Below are 21,599 nucleotides of genomic sequence, written 5' to 3'. Positions count from 1 at the left end.
CTCCTGGGGCAAGAGCCAGGCTATTATAAGAGACAATCCTCTCTCTGAACAAGAGCATTTTATTTTGTCAGCTGGAGTTAGTGTTTGAGTTTCTTGTGCTTGTGACAGTAAGCTGGTGAGTAAGGCAAGTTATCTCTGAAGGGCCTTCCCCCACCCCCACTAGCATGAAAATAATGGCTTTAATTAGAAATGAGAATGCTGCTGTAAAGCTTTTGATGTGAAGACAAGAGTTACTTAAAATTGTTAGCCAGTTTATTAATTTGAATTTTCAGTACTTCAGTGAAAGAAGACTTCTGTGAAGACTTTTTCATAACTTTGAGACCTTATGGCATTGCCTTCTATTTATTTTACATATTTAAATTTTCTCTTTGAAATTTTATAAAGAAAAAAATAAAGATCATATATTTCTTTTCCACCTTCCTCTTGTGTTAACATAATGATAAGCATAGAAATAAGCATTGATTAATTAATTCAAGGAATATTTACTGAGCATCTACTATATTACTTTAATGATGCTGTAGTTATGGTTATCTTTTAAAATGACAACTCTTTTAATTTGCTTGAACATAGATAACAATCAAGAGGCGTGTGTGTATGTGTGTGGGGGGGTGAAGACAAAACAGACGGTAGTTATTTTATGGTAATGGTAAAAATACCCCTTCCACTTTATCTCACCATGACCTGCTACATTGATATAGCACTTTCAGGTGTTATTATTTAAATTGAAACTTAGGGCAATCATGTGAAATTAAGCAGGGCAGAGGGTAGTAACCAGTAGACAGCTGTCGCTACCTTCAATAAAGTGCCTTGTCCACAGTTTTTTGAAGTGGGAAATCTTGGCCTGTTAGAACCCAGATTTTTTTGGCACCTGGGCCAAACAGTAGGATTCTCATATTGGATGCAAAGAGTCCTTTAGAGTGTTTTTTTTTTTTTTTTTTTTTTAAATATTTATTTATTTATTTTTCGGTGGACACAACATCTTTGTATGTGGTGCTGAGGATCGAACCCGGGCCGCACGCATGCCAGGCGAGCGCGCTACCGCTTGAGCCACATCCCTAGCCCTAGAGTGTTTTTTACTTATTTACTTATTACAGTGTTTTTCACTTATTTTATTTACAATACAGGCTCAATACATTTTGTTATTTTGTTTAGTTTATCTGCAAATGAAAATGATAAATTTAGAGCTACCTGTTGGTGGTAAATTGCCAGCAGCAGTGAGTGACAGACAAGCTGCTTGTGAAGCAAACATAAATCAAAAAGTATGAATCTGACACCACTTTGTCAGAGGCTTACACTGTAGTTCCGAGTAGTTACTTTGTTCTAACATTAGGTAATAATTGCTACTGAAATAATTCTTTTGCAAAAGTGTATGATTTCATTAATACAGTTTACTCACTGCACTTAAAAATTTAATTCTTTGTGATATGGCATAAATAAAGCATTATTTGTTAACCTCTTAGAAGTCTGAGATTTGGACTCTGGTCAAATTCCTGGTAACTTTAGTATGACAGTCTCATACTGCTTTTCTCAGTCAACTTTCATCTGATTTCACTGAAGTTGTTTACAAGAGTGTTTGTTTCTGAGCCTCCTCAATATTGGAGTCACTATTTCCAATACAATAATATTTAGTTCTTATCTCTATTATAGAATCTAGTTCTGGTTCTGCCGCTTAAAGTTAGAAGGGGAGTTAAGAGGTTATACACTTAGGATGGCCACTGAGACCTAAATTTCTGAGACAAGCAGTTAGAAAACTTCTACAAGGGTATGCACGAGTTAAAGTTTGTGATCTCTTCTTGGCAGATTTGATGCTTTTTCTCCATTCCTACTTTCTCTGTCCTGGAAAGGAGCTGCCCTCTGTTCTCCTTAGAGAGCTCATTTTTGGCTTGTTTCCCTACCTATCTTCATGACAATACAATGTGAGGGTAGCTTAATTTTAAGGGGATTTAATTGACAAACACTGAAAATGAGTAAACTTTTGTTACTGAGCCGTAGACATTTTGTGATATGTTTAGTACCCCTGTGAATAGGGAGAAATGTTTGATATGTGTTGAAATACTTTGCTCTCTTAATGTATAATTAACGCTTAATTATTCATCTTTCTTTGATGAATGAATTTATTCATTTGGCCCTTTTGTATAGTGTTTATTGTTTATGATGCTAATCTCATATCCTTACAGGTTTTCCAAATTAAAGAGAGATCAAACTACTTGATATATTTTAATGATGCAGATCTCTTTCTGAATTTTAGTTCTTTGGATGCTGATAATTTTTACATAGTTATAAACTATTTCTTCATGCTGCATAATTTTTATGTATTCCTTAAGTAGTATGTGGATAGAAAACGTTTTTATAGATTTGTCTTTTCCATAAGTATAAAAAGTAGACTATAAAATAATATATGTGGATTAATAGTAATGGTATATAAATAACATATGCATTAAGAAATAGGAATGATAGGATAATAGGCAATATTCACTTTTTCGTGTGCTTTTCTGAGATGAAGATATGCTGTATTATTTTTCTGGATAAAAAAATTAAGAATGAAAATTATTTTTTTTTTCAGAGAGCTGTCTGTAATGAAAACTCATTTTGTTCCTGATTCTCATATATTAAAAATGGGGCTGGGGGGCTATAGCTCAGTTGGTACAGTGCTTTCCTCACATGTACAAAGCCCTGGGTTCAATCTCCAGCACCACAGGCAAAAAAAAAAGTACTTTTAGCCAGGTGCAGTGGCACATGCCTATAATCCCAGCAGCTTGGGAGGCTGAGGCAGGAGGATCGAAAGATCAAGATCAGCCTCAGCGATTTAGCGAGGCTCTCAAAATAAAAAAAATTAAAAGGGCTGGGGATCTGGCTCAGTGGTTAAGCATCACTGTTCAATCCCTAGTACTCAGGGGTGGGAGGAACAGTATACTTTTATGGATGCATTTGTTCATCATTAGTATGAATATTCTCTCTTGGAGGAATGTATTTATTGCCAAAGCTTAAAAGCAATTTTATGCTCCTGGGGACTCCTTGTTTGTTCATTGAAGTTTGTAGCTAAAGGAGACTTAAAAATCTTTCCTGATTCTGAACTGCAGTAACCTTTCACCTGTCTTTGCCTTATCTGTTTTTTCCACTAATTTGTTTCATATCTTTTTTTTTTTTTTGGTACTGGGGATTGAATTCAGGGGCACTCCACCACTGAGCCACATCCCTAGCCCTATGTTGTATTTTGTTTAGAGATGGGGTCTAACCCAGTTGCTTAGCATCTCACTAAATTGCTGAGGCTGGCTTTGAACTCGAGATCCTCCTGCCTCAACCTCTGGAGCCTCTGGGATTACAGGTGTATGCCACCATGCCTGGCATTGTTCCATATCTTGACAATAAACATATGTGTATAATCTTAAGGAAACACTCATTTCACATTTAATTAAAACTTTATTGTATGTATTGAACATTTACTAGAGGTGTTTTACTGAAAATATTAATATGATCATAGTTTAAATGTGCCATTTTGTGAAGACACTCAATATATGGTAAGTTGTAAATTACTTGTGCAAAATTATTATGGATTGTTTATTTGTAAGGATGATGGTTTGTCTAAGGATGCTTCTGAATTTTTATGCTTGCCTGTTTTTTCATATAAGTTGTGTGTGAATTCTATTTTCAATAAATTATCTCATTTTAGAGTCTCTTAAACATTTAGATATCTGTTCCAAGGTCCTTTTCACTGAATTCTTATTTACAAACTTTAGGTCAAAATCCAAGACTAACACTTATAAAAAATACAGGATATTAAAAATTGTCTCCAGAATCAAAGATCTTGAAATTCTCTTTTTTAGATCTTTATGAATTAGCTTTCATTTGAATTTTATTAATTTGATTTACTGTGCCTATTTACTGCTTTATTTTATACCTATTTTTCTGGCTATATTTAAAAATTAATGTTCACAGTTGATCTGATATAATTTAAATGTGTTTGTGAGGTTTCAATTACTGGCACTTTAATTTTTAATCACCATTTTAAAAGAAAGACTTTTTAAAAATTATAATTTTGTTAACTCATTTCTTTTTGGGGGGTGAGGGGGCACTGGGAACTGAACCCAGGGGCGCTTAACCATGAGCCACATTACCAATTTTGTTAACTCAAAAATGAAGTTATTAGGAGAAAACCTGCCATTGGGTCCCCTCTTGACTGTAAGAGTTCTGTTCTTCAATAAATTCTACTCTTAGAAAAAACAAAAACCAAAGTTATCTTACTCAATAAATTGAAGTCCCTCTAGTAAAATGACATGCCATAAACAGTTTTTTTTCTAGGAGAGGCTTTTGTGCTGGATTTCTCAGACCATGGTTCTTTTTTGAGACATGCAAAAGCAGTTAAACAGCCACTCTTTTGAAGATTTGGGGAGGAGGGAAACTTATATTTTAAAAATAAATATATACTTTAAAGTAAAATTTACAAAGTGTGAGAGTGGGTAGAGCGCTTGCCTAGCATGTTCATGGTCCTGGGTTCCATCCCCAGCAAGGGTGTGCAGGTGTCCATACAAAAACCAGCCGAACACCAACACCTCTGTGTGTATGTGTGTGTGTGTGTGTGTGTGTTTAAAGATAAATCAGGAGCACTCAGAGAACTTTTATCATTATAGAAAGCACCATTGATGGATACCTTCATATTCCTCAGATTATTTACAGTTACTTCCTGGTGTAGAAAATTCTGGGAAACCACTTTAATATGTGGAATTGTATGCCTGCTAAAACATATTAGTTATATAGTCATGCTTATTTTGGTTGAGATAAAAAGGTGGTAAAAAGAATAGGAATTTCTTTTTTGTTTTTACATTTTTAAAGGAAAATTTCAGATGTATGTAAAGATAGATGAGCACTATGTCAGTCTCCCATGTAATCATTGCTCACCTTCAACAAATATCAACTCTTTCCAGTCTTTAGAAATTTAATTTTATATATATTTGCTAAGATTTGCCAAGATAAGCATCTGTAAGGTCAAGGTACTAACATCAGAAGCATTTCTGAGCAAAGATGCTGCATGCAGTTGGTGGGTGGGTCTGACTGTGTTCAGCTGTTGTATAAGCTTGCAAAAATAGTATCATCTTGACTTTCATCTTTCGGTTGTTCAGAGGTAGCAAGCATATTTCTTTTTAACCCCTGGAAAAATGCCAAAATAATTTGTATTGTTATCTCCATCTTTGGCACCTTGATTCTAAATAATCTATGAATAAAATTAATGAGTTGATATTCTGAGCCTATTGGAATTAGAAAGAAGGAAAAATCCTCATTTTTAATTTTTAACCTTTTTGAGTAGTACCTGATTGAAACTTTGGAGACTATTAAGTCTGTTTTAGTGCTCTCTTCATCACCAGCACTACACTAAAATTGGAATGAATACAGAGAAAAGAAAGATTAGCATGGCCCCTGTGAAGGGTGACATGTAAATTTGTGAAGTGTTCCATCTTTTTGGAGATTGAAATTGACCAAATTATTTTCATGATACAAATGTGCCACAGTGTCTCCCACCATTTTATATAATTATAATGTGTCAATTAAAAATTAATTTAAAAAGTCTTTTACTTTTCATCTGTTTTGAGATACGTCTTACAAGCATCAGAACATTGAGTCAGACAGACTTGGGTTCAAATCTCAGCCGGCTTTAGGTAATACTTACCCTCTCCAAGTCTCAGTTTTTTCAGTTGTAAAATGGGATCTAGTTTGTTGTGCGAATTAAATAAAATAATGCATTTAAGATTGATTATTTAAAAATACCATTTGAATTTTGTGATTAAATAGGAGTGTATCCTAAGTTCAAGGCCTAAATGAATTTGTACAGCTGGAATTGACAAGTATTGTTAACACCAGGCCACCCAGAAAGGAGAGCTAATCTTTGTTTTGTCGTATCTGATTTTCTGACTGATATAAGATCTGAAGATGTAATGGATAATCTTTTTAAGATAGAATATGTTCTATTATGTCTGAACAAATATTGTATTGAAACAAAGCATTGAAAAAAAATAATGCCTTAAAATTATTTCTTACCAAATACAGCAAACACTGGCCTGTTCTATTTTAACTGCACTATTGAGTGAATTCTCAAGTTCAAGTAAAACTAGCAACATTGGACTGAGTATGGAATTCCATGGTAACTGCAAGAGAGTATTTCAGGTATTAGCATTTTTGTTCTTGTGTTTTAATTATTGGATCGTTTTTGTTTGTTCCTAATAAATGAGAACATTTATGTAATTGAATGATTGCTAGTATCCAAGGATTTGTGTTGTGATTTCATAGAATATAGTGAAGTGATAAGTTTGGGCAATGTAGTTGACAGTTTTAAAAATTACTTATTTAATTCTAGTCTTGAAACAAAACAGAAGATATGACTATAAAGATGCCTTATTTTGTTATTAACATGTTTATATATAAGTGATTCAATTGATAGGATTCTGCTGGTCTTAAAAATAGGACTGGCAGAATGCCAAAGAGGGCCATGTATTTAAAATGTTATTGCAGATGGTGTGGGCTCTTTGTCTCTCTAGTATGTATTGTTTGGCTCTGGAGTAAAGTTATGTGAAGGCATTGGCTTAAATCCTAGGGCTCTGCACTATAGCAACTGACTCCAGCTCTGCAGTAGTTGTCAAAGACTCCTCTCTATGGAGTAGCATTTATATTATAGTAAAACGTGTCACTTGAAAGCATACTCTAATGTAAAAATTCTGAGTAGTCCTCAAGATGGAAAACGTTCTTAAGGAAATAGTGTCTTCCAGTGGGAATTTTAAGGTTCTTATTTGTTTTATTTTGTGGTTCTAAAAGGGAATGCATTTTAAATAAGTTTTAGATACAAAAATGCTTGTGATTTATTGATGATAGGAAGAAGACCTTCGTCAGATCTTCATGTTAACTGTTGAAGTTCTGCAGGAGTTCAGCAGGCGGGAAAACCTCAATGCGCAGATGTCTTCAGTGTTTCAGCGTTACCTTGCACTCGCCAATCAAGTCTTGAGCTGGAACTTTCTTCCTCCAAATTATATCCTTTTAACAATTGAACAGTATTTTTTTGTGCTAATATTCATGGATAACTTAATTATAACTCAAAAATCATTTGTCTGCAGGTTTTATAAAATGTGTTGTTGAAAGAAAAGTTTATTTTTCTTTAAGAAATGAAGTTTAAATTTGTTTTATCATGCCACATTACAGTGGACTGCTTAGAAGATTTTAAATTCCATTTACTATTTTATAGAAGAGAGTAGAATACATGGAAGCATTTGGTGACTAATGGGGCTATTGCTAATTTAAGGAGGAGCAGTAATCCTTGACAATTAAAAGGGAAAAGGTGGTAAAAGCATTTTTATTAAGAAACAACCATTTTCTCCCTGTATTTGTGATTATATTAAATTTTAAGTCTACTTTGGTTAACTTTATGGATATTATTCAAATATAGATATAAGTTAGTAATATGTTTATTCTTCAAAGGCCTTACCAGTTTAAAAAGATGAATATTTCATATTTAGGAAATTATTTATAATATAAAATAAATTTAAATGTGTTATAGGTACATACATCTGCTTTTTAAAATCAGTTTCTAAAGTAGAAAAATTTCTATTTTAGAAAGCAGTTTCTTAAAGTTTATAATTTGCTATTCTAGAAAATCTGCTGCCTTTTGGTAGACTGAACAGTAATATATAATGGCTACCCATTTGTAGCATAATTCAGTCAGACAAATCTGGGTTTAAGCCTCAGCTGATGTTAGGCAAATTACTGAACCACTGAATCTTAGTTTTTAATCAATGTAAGATGAAGATATGGATTGTTGTATGGTTTAAATGATATAGTACATTTAAAACATCCAGGATTAGCTACTGTTGAGATAGCATCTTGAATAAAATAATTCATCGGGTAACTAGCTATGTCATGATTCTCCTTGATCTAATACACTTTTATATGGTATGGAAAATTAATGTAACTTGTTTTAGATGTATTTAATCAGGCCTTTCTTAGGGATCTGGGGCTGGGATTATGTTCAGGAGAAAAAGTCTGGTGATAAGCAAATAGATATTAAGTCATATCAGAGATTTTGGATGAAACTCATCTTTATTCTATCAGAGCCAGGAGCTACTACATTCACGTACATAGAATTTTAACAAATTGTGAAAGCAAAACTGGGATTTGAAGGCATGTGGTGGGTCATAACCTTTTCTTTTATTTTCAAGTTACTGTATATATGTAATAGAAAACTATGAAAGGTTGTATGGGGTAAAGTGTCTGTGACTTCTCACACAGAGTTACGGACAGTCAATAGTGACTGCTTTGAGGGGTGAGGCTTACACTGAGTTTAATCACTTTCTCCTTTGTCCCTTATTCTTTCATCATTTTCCTCCTAATAACCAATTTTGTATTTTTAGTATGTTAACTTAATTCTTTTTAAGAGGCAAATATTTTCTTAGCCTTGTTTTTTTTTTTTTTTTTAAATTCCTCTTTGAGTTTGCATTTTTATTTTTGCTCCAGATTATGTTTAGTTTTGTTTTTAAAAGTTAAGGCAGACTTTGGTTATAAGTTTAGGGATCATTGTAATGGTATCTCGAAGTTGGGGAGAGAGATAATACTTCCTGCTCTAGTTTTTTTTGGAAAGAAAAAAGATTGAAAAATCTTGGGCAGATTTTAGAAGTATCAGGCTATAATGGAGCTATCAAAACATTAATATATATATATGAAGGGAAATCAATGAAAGTTGCATTGCATATAAAGTCCTTAGATAAAGCTTTGGAAAACCTGTCCTCTGAAAATGGTAAGCACTATTGCAGTGTTGCCAAAGAAGTAATTCCTTGTTTAAAGAAAGTTTATCTTGATCTTAAGGATGGTCTTCTACTGGCTTATGAGTGAGTGCTTATGTGACCGTAAGTTCCATTTGTTGGCAAACTGCACTACAATCAAGTTTTCCTTCCTTTGAGTGGATTGGCTTTAAGCATACGAGAAAGAACTTAGCAATAGCTGCTGTTGCAGCAAATTAGGGAAAAATCATTATCAAGAAACCCAGTTTTGACTAATATCTAATTTTAGCAATTATCTGGCGATCACCCGTTTGATCATTAAGGAAAGTTGAATAATTATTTAGCTTTTGTACCATGGAGAAGGATCTAAGATTGAAACTTAGAAAAAAAATGGGTTCAGTTGATGATTTTTTTAAAAGGTGATTTGTCTTTTAGGGTAGACATGAATACTAAGAAACCTTGTAAAATGTGTTTGTATATTTTATGTCAAATATATTTGATCATTTAGAATGGTATCATGTTAATTGGAACTGTTGTAAATTGCCTACTTAAATCTGTCCTCATAATTTTTTGTAATTGCTTTCTTTTTTGTATTCTTACTTTGATGTAATTTGAAGCATAAAGAATAATTCTGAGAACTTCCATTTTTGCCAGTTGTTAACATTTTATTCCATTTATTAGTGTACACAAATGTACATTTTTATGTATATGTACATATATATTTAAATATACCTTTATTTTTTCTTTGAACCATTTGAGACCAATTGCAGACATTATGCCTATTTACCTGTGAATATTTCACTGTACATTTTTCTGTGATCAAGAATTTTAAAGGAGCCAGGCGTGGTGGCGCACACCTGTAATCCCAGCGCCTCAGGAGGCTGAGGCAGGAGGATCAAGAGTTCAATTCCAGCCTCAGCAACAGTGGGATGCTTAAGTAACTCAGTGAGACCCTGTCTCTAAATAAAATACAAAATAGGGCTGGGGATGTGGCTCAGTGGTTGAGTGCCCCTGAGTTCAATCCCCCATGTGTGTACACACACACACACACACACACTCACACACACTGAGTTTTAAAGGGGTTGGTGGTATGGCTCAATAGCAGAGTTCATGCCTAGCAATTGTTTGGTTCTGGATTTAATCCCCAGTACTTAACAACAACAACAAATTGTTTTGAAATTGTACTGTTTTAAGAAGTTATGAGAATGTCTTGCAAGATTGTAGGTGCAGTTTTCAATACAAGAAGTTATAGCTTTGATAAAATACCATTATCTGCCTTACATTCTGTGTTCAATTTTTGTCATCTGTCTCAATATGCATTTGCCTAAAAATATATATTTGCCTATTCTGGACATTTTATGTATATAGGATCTCATAATTTATAGTCTTGGTCATTGGCTTAACTTAGTGTAATGTTTCCAAGTTCGTATTGTATATTCTTATCATAGTATATAGCTTACTCTTAGACGTAGTGTGCATCTTTAATTACTATTCTGTTCCTCTTTAGTAACACATAGTATTTCATTTTCTGGGAACCACTTTGTGTTTATTATTAATCAGTTGATGGGTAGTTGGGTTGTTTTCACTTTTTAACTATTAAGAATAATGTTGCTGCTGGGTTCATTTGAGTACCCTTCTATTCTCAGCTACTCAGAAAGATGAGGCAGGAGAATTGCTTGAGCCCAGAAGTTTCATGTCAACCTGGGCAACATGGGGAGACCCTGTTTCGTTAGCACACAAACAAAAAGAATGCTGTTAAGAGTATTTGTGTATGATTTTCATGTGAATTTATGTTTTTGTTTCTCCTATATGTACCAAGGAGTGGAATTGTTGGGTCATATGGTAATTCTATGTGTAACCTTTTGAATAATGGCCAAGTTGTTTTTCAAGGTGGTAGTGCTACATTCTCATTGCCATAGGTGTTATATGACATTACTAATTTCTCCACATCCTAACCAATTCTTTTTTTTAATATTTATTTTTCAATTGTAGTTAGACTCAATACCTTTATTTTATTTATTTTTATATGGTGCTGAGGATCGAATCCAGGGCCTCTCACGTGCTAGGCAAGCGCTCTACCGCTGAGCCACAACCCCAGCTCCTAACCAATTCTTATTACCTTTATTTTTGTTTATAGCTATCCTAGTTGGTGTGAAGGGGTAGCTCATTGTATTTTTGATTGCAATGCTCTAATGATAAATGAGCTTGAGTATCCTTTCCTGTGGTTATTAATCATTTGTATATCTTTGGAGAAACATCTCTTCAGGCCCTTTTTACTTTTTAATTGGTTTATTTGTATTTAAAAATACTGAGTTGCAAGAGTTCCTTTATAATCTAGATGTGTCTAGATATGTCTGTCAGCAGATGTGTGATTTTCAAATATTTTCCATTTTGTCAGTTGTCTTTTTTGCTTTTTAATTGTATTTTATGAAGCCCAGAAATTTTTAGTTTTACGTAATTTTTAAATTTGATGTCATATCTCAAAAACCATTGCTTTGTCCACAGTCACAAAGATTCATGTTTTTGTTTTCTTCTGTGACAGACTTCTTATTTGTCTTTGGTCCACTTTGAGTTAACTTTTATGTGTGGTGTGAGGTATTAATTCAACTTCAGAGTGTCTCAGCAGATAACTGACTATTGAACAGAAAGATTAGAAGAGGTTGGGAAAGTAAGAAATACCTATGGTGCCATGTTGGTCGCTGTCTCTGTTAATATATGTAATACATGCATAAGTTAAGATGTAACTTAGTTGCTCTAACGCTAATTTTCAATTCAAAAATGCAACCATTTGCATTTCAGGAGGTAATTATTTGAATCACTGGTCTATGAGGTTAAATATGCATGTTCAACTTACCTTTATATGTAGGAATTGCACAGTATTTGTTGGTGAATAAAATAATTTGACTGTAGACCAGCATCTATATTAGATTGATTAGAAGGAAATTTGAGGACTTAGCTAAAGATTTTGGAAATTTTTGATGGAGAAGTAGTGTGTAAGTGTGACTATAAAATGTCATTGGGAAAACTAGTTGAAGCTGACTTGGCCAGTGGAACTGGGATATGCAGAGAGATAGTAACAAAAGAATGTAAGGATTAAATATTTAGATATTAACATTTAAGGGCCTTAATGCTGTCATATTTAAATTTTGTTTTATGATATTAGGCTAAGATTTATGTAGATACAAAATTTTACAAAAGAAATCATAGTTCTCTAGTAGAAGAAGCCATGTGTTGGTATGTGTTGCCAGGCTTTCAGCTGGGACATGCCGCCCAGTTAGGCCATTTGGCAGTGTTTGGAGACAAGTTTGCTTGCTGTAACTGGGAGAGTGCTATGGGCAATTAGTGGATAGAGGCCAGGGACATTGCCGAACATGTCACAGTGTGCAGAAGAACCCTACAACATGCAGTTATTGGGTATGAAATGTAAATATTCATCCACACCAAAACTTATACAATAAGCAATATTTTTCATAATTTCAAAAAGTAGGAACAACCCTAATGTTCACTGACTAATAGATGGATAAACAAAATGCAGCAAACACATAAAATAGAATATTGTTTGTCAGTTAAAAGGAATGAAGGAAGTTCTGATACATGAAACAATGTGGGTGAACTTTGAAAACATTGTACTGAGAAAAGAAGCCATTCACAAAAGACCTCATGTTGTCTTCCTGCATTTATATGAAAAGTTTAGAACAAGCAAATCAGAGACAAATTAGTGGTTATATAGAATGGGGGGTAGTTGGGAGGACATAGGAGATGATTGCTAAAGCATAAAGAGCTGCTTTCTCAGGTGATGAAAATGTTCTAAAATTAGATTTGTGGTTCTGAATAAACTATGAATATACAAAAGTTATATGCTTATTGTGAATTATATCTTAGTGAAGCCTTTCAGATGATCTCTTGAGCCTTCCTTATCCTTCATGCTGCTTTGCAGGTCAGCTGCCTCCTGTCAGTGGAATTACATTATAGAGGAGGTTAAGGTTAGAGTTTTGGGAGTCATTCCTGTGATGAGAATATTGAAGCTAAAAAGGAGTGGGAGAGGTCATCCAAAAACAAGCAAAGAGGAGCAGTGTCAGGACCCTTGGTGCAGCAATAGTCAAAAAGCAAGAAGAATCGAAAGAGATGGAGAAGGCCAGTTAACACAGTGGAGGGGAGAACCAGACAAGGAGAATTTGAGAAACAGATGAGAATTTCAAACAATAAAGGTGGTCAGTATCATCTGTTACCCAAGGGTAAATTGGAGGGTATTTGCAGTCTACATCTGATATTAGTTAGGTATAGTTGATCATCGGGAGATCTGTTTGTGTTAAGGGACAGGTGCAAAAGCCAAAGCCATACACTTCTGATTGAGTAGTGATTGTAATTAAGTAGAGAATGAAGTGTAGTTATTTCATAGAGCATCAGCTGTGATGGCTTCAGGGAGTGGGAGTTTGGCCAAGGGAAGGTTATGTTTTGTGGTTTAAGTGATCTATTTATTTCCCAAGGGGAGAAGTTAGGATTTAGGAAAGAAAATGTGATATTGTAGTGTTACCAATGATGTGGGTATTGAGATAGGTCAGGCTTACTTGAGGTAGTGAGGAAGGTAAAAAGCCATGTGTTGATAAATGTTGCCAACCTTGATGACCCATGTTCTTAAGGTAATTTGATCAACTTTGTCTAGTTGAAGTAGAGGAATGAAGTGTAGAAATCACTTGGGAGGAAATATTGGGGAATAAGAGTTCCTTTAGACTTCAGGCATAGTTGACTCTGCTGAACTTAACCTATATAACATTTCATAAACATTGTTTAATTTTATAGTTCTGTACTTGTTTGGTGTCCCCCATCCCTCTCCCCTTGCCTGTGATATGACCTGAACTACTCATAGTTACATAACCTGCTGTATCTCACTGTAATCACTGTAACCACCACAGATGAGAAGGTCGTTTGAGTATAAAAGGAAATGAAACTGCCATTTGGCAATTGAACTGCAGCTGATCAGAGGAAAGAGAAGGGAAGATCTTCTAAGGTGTTTGCTACTGCTAGAGCTGTGATATGCAGTTTTTTGTTGTTTTTTTTTTTACAAGCTCACAGACTTTTCACTTATTATTTTATATAGTTTAAAATAGTGGAGGAGCAGGGAAGAATCACTGAATGCTAGAAAAAAGTCTCCCTAATGAGCTTTAGTTACATATGACAGTAGAGTTTTTTGACATTTTTATACAAACATGGACTATATCTTTAGGGTCCATCCCAGTCTTTTGGTTGTACATGATGTGGAGATACACTATGGTGTATTTCCTATATATGTACATAGGAAAGTTATGTCAGATTCATTCCCCTGTCTTTCCTACTCCCGTCCTTCTTCCTTCCCTTCATTTCCCTTGGTCTAATCCATTGAACTTCTTTTCTTCCCTCTCTCACCCTTTTGTGTGGTAGCATCCACATATCAGAATATTCAATCTTTGTTGTTTTTTTTTTTCTTCTTCTTTCTTCGGATAGGCTTTTTTCCACTTAGCATAGTAGTATCAAGATCCATCCATTTACCAGCATATATCATAAAGCCATTCTTTTTATGGCTGAGTAATATTCCATTATGTATATATGCCACATTTTCTTTATCCATTCATCTGCTGAAGGGTACTAGGTTGCTTTCATAGCTGAGCTATTGTGAATTGAACTGCTGTAAACATTGATGTGGCTGTGTCACTGTAGCATGTTGATTTTAACTCCTTTGGATATATACTGAGAAGTGCTATAACTGGGTCAAATTATGGTTCCATTCCTAGGTTTTGAGGAATCTCCATACTACTTTCCAGAGTGGTTGCACCAATTTGCAGTTTTACCAGCAACTTATGAATGAGCCACCCTTTTCTCCACATCCTTGCCAACATTTATTGTTACTTGTATTCTTGATTGTTGCCATTCGGAATGGAATGAGATGGAAACACAGTGTAGTTTTAATTTACATTTCTCTAATTGCTAGAGATGTTGAACATTTTTAAATATATTTGTTAACCACAAATGTTTCTTCTTTTGTGAAGTGTCTGTTAGTTCATTTGCCCATTTATTCATTGTTATTTGGGTTTTGGGCATTAAGTTTTTGCTCTGAGGTACGGTGGCAAAGATTTTCTCCCATTCTGTAGGCTCTCTGTGTTCTTGATTGTTTCCTTTATTTGCTGTGAAAAAGCTTTTTTAGTTTTGAATTCATCCCATTTATTGATTCTTGATCTTATTTCTTGCACTTTTGGAGTCTTGTTGAGGAAGCTCCTAAGCCAGTAGAGTTAATGTAGCCCCTTTGAACTCTTAGTTTTAGATTCTACATTTTTTAAAAATATTTTTTTAAGTTGTTGATGGACCTTTATTTTGTTCATTTATTTATTTGTGGTGCTGAGAATCAAATCTAGTGCCTCACACATGGAAAGTAAGTGCTCTACTACCAAGCCACAACCCCAGCCCAAGATTCTGCATTTATAAAGTCTACTGAAGATTAGTAAATATTCTTCATTTTATATCAGTTTTAACTTCACAGAGCAGATGAAGTCAGAATTGTCATGTACAATAATCTTGATCAAGATTTTAAACTCTAATTAAAACAAGTAAACTAAAATGTGTATTTGAGGCATTATGTCTTATCTCTTATTAAAACCATTGTTATTCTTAATTGATGATTCATATTCTGAAACTTGTGTTCAAGCCAGATAGTGGCATGCCTATAATGCCAGCTATTCAGGAGGCTGAGGAGAGTATCACAAGTTCAAGGCCAGTCTGGGTAACTAGCAAGATCTTGTCTGAAAATAAAATAAAAAGCTTTGGGTTGTAGGTCCTCAGTGGAGTACTTTCCTAGCATGTTCAATCCCCTGTATCACCACCACCACAATAAACCCTTTTAGCATTGATATACAAAAGACCAACATAGAGATGACAAAATTTTGAGGCACAAGGAAACTTAGCCTTGTCTCTTTTTAAAAAAGAAAAGCATTGAGATATAATTACATAACATATAAGTCACATATTTAAAATGTATAGTTACTGTTTTAAGTTTATTCTTAAAAGAGTAACTATACATTTCTTCACCACAAATATTAGAAAATTAGTCATCACCCTAAAAAGAAACCCTGCCCGCTTTAGCAGTCATCGTCCCCTTTTCCTCATTCTCTTATCCATTCCCACCCATGTCAACCATTAGTCCACTTTCTATATCTATAAATTTGCCTATTTTGGGCATTTTAATTAAATGGAAATAGACAAAACATAGTTTGTAGTCAGTTTTATCTTTCACCTGACATGTTTTCAGGGTGTATCCATGTGGTAACTTGTATCTTTATTTTTTTTGTTCACAAATAATATTGGATGGATATAACATTTTATTTTTTGTCTGTTCATCCATTGAAGGGCATTTGAATTTTTCACTCTTTTTGAAGGTAGTGACCAGAATATAATAATGCTGCTGTGAAAGTTGATGTACAAGTTTTTGTATGGATATATATTTCATTTTGTTGGGTAAATACCTAGAATTACGGTTGGCTGGGTTGTATGGTAACTACACATTTATTATTTATCATTTGGAGCAAGTCCTTGGCTGTTTTTCATAATAGCGCACCATTTTATATTATCTTTGAAGTGTGTGAGAATTCCAGTTTCTGTCCTCACTAGTAGTTTATAACTACCCTACTGGGTATGAAGTGATATCTCATTGTGGCTTTTATTTACATTACCTTTGTGGTAAGTGCTAATGAACTTTTCATGTGGTTGTTGACTATTTATATATCTTTGGAGAACTGTGTATTTATATTTTTTTGTCCAGTTTCTAATTAGGTAGTTTTTCTTTTTGAAATAATTGAATTGTGATGCCCACAGTTCCAGAAGTCTGGGTAACATCAGGAAAAGCCAAGCTTTCCTAAGAATGTTTCAGAAAATGTTACACGGAACGTGGACATTTTGTAGATTCCATAGGCTCCTGGTACTTGCAGCAAAAATCCTGTCATAGCTGTGGGCAGGAAGTGGGAGAAGAGACAGTCAGAGAAGACATGGCTTTCAGAGAAGAGAATATAGAGGATACAAATAGTGCTTAGAATAAGTCAGTTTAAAGTTTGAGCTAAACAAGGTCCTGGAGCAGCTAGTTTGTTCCTGTTTCACTCAGTGCTTTCATAGATTTAAGCCAGGGCTGTTAATTTGCTTTGAGCCAGAAGTGAAAGTGCTATTGTGACTTTTCTTATGGAGAGTCACCATCTACTTCAAAATTTGCCACTGAGGGGACAGTTTTGAATATTCAATAGGAAAAATGTTTTAATCTCCCCTCCTCCAAACTTGAGATGTCAGCAGCCACTGAGTAAAAAGATCAGAAGCTCTGGTATGCTATTTATGTTGTTGGTGGGAGGTGATTACAAGAATGATGCTATGATCAGTTTTGAAACCCTCTTTTAGGATCAATTGGGAAAGTCAAACAGTGCATGAATTTTGTGGTTGGATTTTTGAAATTAGGTGAATTAATTTTTTGATTTTCCTTCAAAGGGAAAGTTTGCACTTTTGTTTTGCAAGTTCCAAAACATCTGTGAAGTTGATTTTGAGAATGTGAATAATGAGCTTCTGTGGCATAGTTTTTCTGAGCTTCTGGTCTTTCTTATACCACTTAGCAATATTCAGAAATTGAAAGGCAAGTTATTTTCATGGTGTATCTTTTCCTTCTTACTGGTGCTTCTGATAGTGGCAGTGCAATAGTCACCAGTGGCAAAGAAAGTTCCCTCTAGAGATTGGCCTGCCATGCCTTACACCATAGGGCATAAACACACCTTCTGTTTTTACTATGTTAAGAATAGTTTCTTACTTGTCACACATGTGCTGCAAAGTGCACAGGGTGCAGCCACTGAAATTAGGAATTGAGATGTCAGAAATGAATGTTTTTTAGAAACTGAAATTGTTTTCTCTGAGGAAAAATGTATTATGTTTAAATCTTTAATATTAGTCATCTTAAGTATAATATTTAAGTGTGCTTTTCAGCTACTGTCTTCTGTTCTTTTCAGGCATAACTGAATTCTAACCACTGGAAATGATGTGAATCAATGTGTTAAGTAAATGTTCTTTTTTAAAAAATCATTGCATTCAATTTTTAATGTCAAGAATAAGGGAGAGTGGGGCTGGGATTATGGCTCAGTGGTAGAGCACTTGCCTGGCAGGTGTGAGGCACTGGGTTTGATTCTCAGTACCACATAAAAATAAATAAATAAAATAAAAGTATTATGTCTGTTTACAACTAAAAAAATTTTTTTGAAAAAAAGAATAATGGGGAGTGTTGGTTAGATAACTACTAACGATGCTCCTTCATTTTGCTACTTCTAGAAAGAGGATGGATTCTAAAAAGATTTTGATGAATGGAAAAAAATTAATTTTTTAAAGTTCCTTATACTAGTTCTAGGTACAAGTCCCTTAGCAACTGTAAAACTTTGATGATGTCCAATTTATCTGTATTTTATTGTTTGTGCTTTTGGTGTCATATTTAAGATGGCTTTGCCTAATTAAAGTCACAAAGATGTACTCTTATATTTTCTTCAAAGAGTTTTATGATTTTGACTCTTAAAACTTAAATTCAGGTCTGTCGTTTTTTAGTAAATTTTTATATTTGGCATAAAGTAGGTGTTCAAATTCTTTATTTTGTATATGAATATCCTGTTGTTCCAGTCTCATTTATTGAAAACAGTATTCTTTCCAAATTGAATTGTTTTGGCCCCCTTTTGGAAGTTTATTTGAGTATAAATGTTGAAGGTTTATTTATGCCTCTCAGTTCAATCCATTGGTCTGTGTCTGTTTTATGCCAGTACCATCCTGTCTTTATTATTGTGACTGTGTTAAGTTTTGAAATTGAGAGTGTCAGCTTCATTCTTCTGTTTCAAGATTATTTTGTTTATGTTCCTTATATTTTCATATGAAATTTAGTTTATCAACTTATCAAAGTCGCAAAAACCAAATCTGTGGAATTTTGATAGGGATTACTTTGTGATTAGCTTGTTAAGATTTTTACAAGTGATCTTTGAACAGTTTTTATAGTTTAAAAAGAACTTTCGTTAAATTTATTCGTTAAGTATTTTATTCTTAAGTCAATTATAAATGGAGTTTTTTTTTTGCAGGGGGAGGCAGAACTGGGAATTGAACTTGGCCTCTCACTAAATGGAGTTTTTTTTTAAAATATATTTTTTAGTTGTAGATGGATATAATATCTTTATGTTTTTTATTTTTATGTGGTGCTGAGAATCAAACCCAGTGCCTCACACATGTGAGGCAGGCAATCTACCATTGAGCTATAGCCCCAGCTCTGGAGTTGGTTTTTTTTTTTTTAACTGTTGCTTTCATATTGTTAGTTGCAAGTAAATAGAAATGATTTTTTTTTGTAGTTGATCTTGTGTCTGTTATCTTCCCGAATTCATTTGTTAACTCTAGTGGCATGTTTAGGGTTCTTTTCTTTATTTTCTACATACATGATTATGTCATGTCATCTGTAAACCTTCCTCCCTCCCTCCCTCCCTCTCCCCCCTTTTGTACTGGGGATTGAACATTTAACCAACTGTGCCACATCCCCAGCCCTTTTTATTTTTTATTTTGGGACAGGGTCTCACTAATTTGCTTATGGTCTCGCTAAGTTGCCGAGGCTGGCTTTGAACTTGAGATCCTCCTGTCTCAGCTTACACCATTGTGCCTAGCTATAAATCATTATTTCTTAAATGATTTCTATATGTAGGTTTCCTGTGTACAGAAGATGATTTATGAAAGCATCCATCCAACTAGGCCTGGGTTGTGCAAAGTCCATAGCTCTTGGGATCCGTTAGATGTTAAAATTACCCTTCACCCCAGTGAACTAATTTCTTTGGCCTTTGTGTACCCATCTCTGTTGAAAGGCAAAACTCTTCTGCTACTTACTTTATTTTAGATTATTGTCCATCAAAAGTGTCTTGTTCTGCGATTCTCTGTCTTAAATGATCTCATTCTAAAATAGGCTTTGAAGGTCCTGGATGGTCTTTATCTCTACTTCCTTTTAGATCTTTCCTCCATGCTCTTTCTGGTCACACTTACAGGCTAGGTTTCCTTCTGCCCTGGCACCTTTGCCCATGGTGTTTTCTTTGCCTGGATAGATTTTCCCTGTCCTTGCCCCAGTCACCCACTACTCATACTTCAGCTGTGTACCCTGGACTAGATCAGCTTTCTTTGGCTGTGGCTTCATAGCATGTCATATGTGATTTCTTCTTTGGCTTACTCACTTCTTGGTTGCTATTTTATTTGTTAGTTTATTTAAGTATTATTTAGTAATATCTGTTACCCATTTTACAAAGCTTTATGAAAGCATGGATTATGCTTTTGCTCACTGAATTGTAAACAACTACACAGATGTTTAACAAATAATCATTGAAGGAAGGCAGTTTAGAAGTGTTAGGACAGTTCTTGGATGTGTGTTTATGTAGTAGTTCACCTGGTGCCCATAGATGCTTATGGGTTTTGGCAGTGGCAGTGGTAAATGACAGTATCATTTTGTAATAACAATGTTTGGCAGGTATATTGGCTTTAGTAATATTTCTTTTTTTAGTTTGGTTATAATCACTCTTATTGGCATTCAATTTTTGTGGATATGATTTGGTTTTAGTTAAAGAAGATTTTTCTTTAATTTAACTCTCTAGAGGTAAGTTCATTGGATCATGAATTGGTAGTGGAAAACAGAAGCAGTCATCTAAATTTGAGGTTTTCATTCAGGCCAAACTCAATCTTAGGAGGCAAGGCTTGAGAAAGTGTTTGAGTGAGGTAGTACTCATCTATTTTAAGAACTTTTTTGATTGCTTGGGCCAAATGTGCCGCAGTCCGGCTGCAGCAAAATAACCGGGGGTGACGAGCAACTTGTGTACATTGATACAGCAGGAGTGGGAGCCGTTTATTGTAGGACAGGAGGGGTATATATACATTCCACACAGCTTATCTTAATTAACATAAACTAGATACAGCAGTCAACCAATAAGGAATCTCCACACTTAATGGCTCGCTGGCATTACTTCACAAACCACTCCCTCTGCAAAATGCCAGGCGCCATCTTGACTTGTTTACAGACTGTAACATTTCCCCCTTTTGTTTAATTTAAATATCTATCAGATTGGACTCATTGGTTCTTTGCTGTGCCAGAGAAATAGCAGTTTTTAATTTTTTGAAAAATTAATGATGAAAAAAGTTAAATATTTAAGAAGAGAAAGTGGACTTTCTCTTGCTCCTGAAGTAGTTTAAAAAAGAATATAGAAAGATGGAGAGATTAAAGTATTCATTGCTTTGGAAAATGTCCATTGTTATTGCAACATCTCCCTAGATTGTAAAATACTAATAAGAATAGGCAATGGAAATTTTCAGACTGTCCACATTTGCTCAAGGATGATTTGTAGGTATTGTATGACTCATTTAATTTTTTTTAACTGTCAGTCACCACTACAAAATATTTTTACTAAAGGTGTTAGTAAATGAACAAGAACTTATTTTCATATATAAAGTCCTGTGTTATTTCCAAAGATTACAGTTCTCCTCTTCAAAGTAAGATGTATGTACTTGTGGCACATGCATGTAATTCCATCTACTTGGGAACCTGATGCAGGAGGATTGGAATTTCATCCAGTCTGGGCAACTTAGCAAGACCCTGTCTCAAAATTAAAAAGAGAGGTGGGACTGAAGATATGGCCCAGTGGTAGAGCTCTTGCTTCCTAAAGCTCTGGGTTCAATTCCAATATCACTCAATAAAACAAACAAACAAAACCTCCTACTGATTATACTGTCCGTGTTGGAGAACTTGAGACCAAAGACTTAATAGGATTATCCAATGATAGTCAGTAGCAGGGTGCCATTAAGCTT

General features: G+C 34.5%; 1 protein-coding gene and 1 pseudogene across 4 annotated transcripts in view; both read left to right on the top strand.

The window, feature by feature from the left end:
* The window catches only part of Xpo4 (exportin 4), a 120,455-nt gene that overhangs the window by 47,161 nt on the left and 51,695 nt on the right, over nucleotides 1–21,599 (top strand). For all 4 annotated transcript variants that reach the window (XM_058580647.1, XM_046447724.2, XM_046447733.2 and 1 more), the window contains 2 exons: nucleotides 6,040–6,156; nucleotides 6,859–7,012. In XM_058580647.1, the coding sequence (XP_058436630.1) occupies nucleotides 6,040–6,156; nucleotides 6,859–7,012 (271 nt within the window). The remainder of the gene's footprint in view (nucleotides 1–6,039; nucleotides 6,157–6,858; nucleotides 7,013–21,599) is intronic.
* LOC124095321 (U6 spliceosomal RNA) lies at nucleotides 5,343–5,456 on the top strand (annotated as a pseudogene).

Source organism: Marmota monax, unplaced genomic scaffold (genome assembly GCF_021218885.2).
Source record: "Marmota monax isolate L192 unplaced genomic scaffold, Marmota_monax_Labrador192_F-V1.1 WCK01_AAM20220418_F8-fsc00043, whole genome shotgun sequence".
NCBI classification, from domain to species: domain Eukaryota; kingdom Metazoa; phylum Chordata; class Mammalia; order Rodentia; family Sciuridae; genus Marmota; species Marmota monax.
The sequence above is the reverse complement of the archived record's forward strand: the minus strand, read 5'-3'. Positions and strand labels throughout refer to the sequence as shown.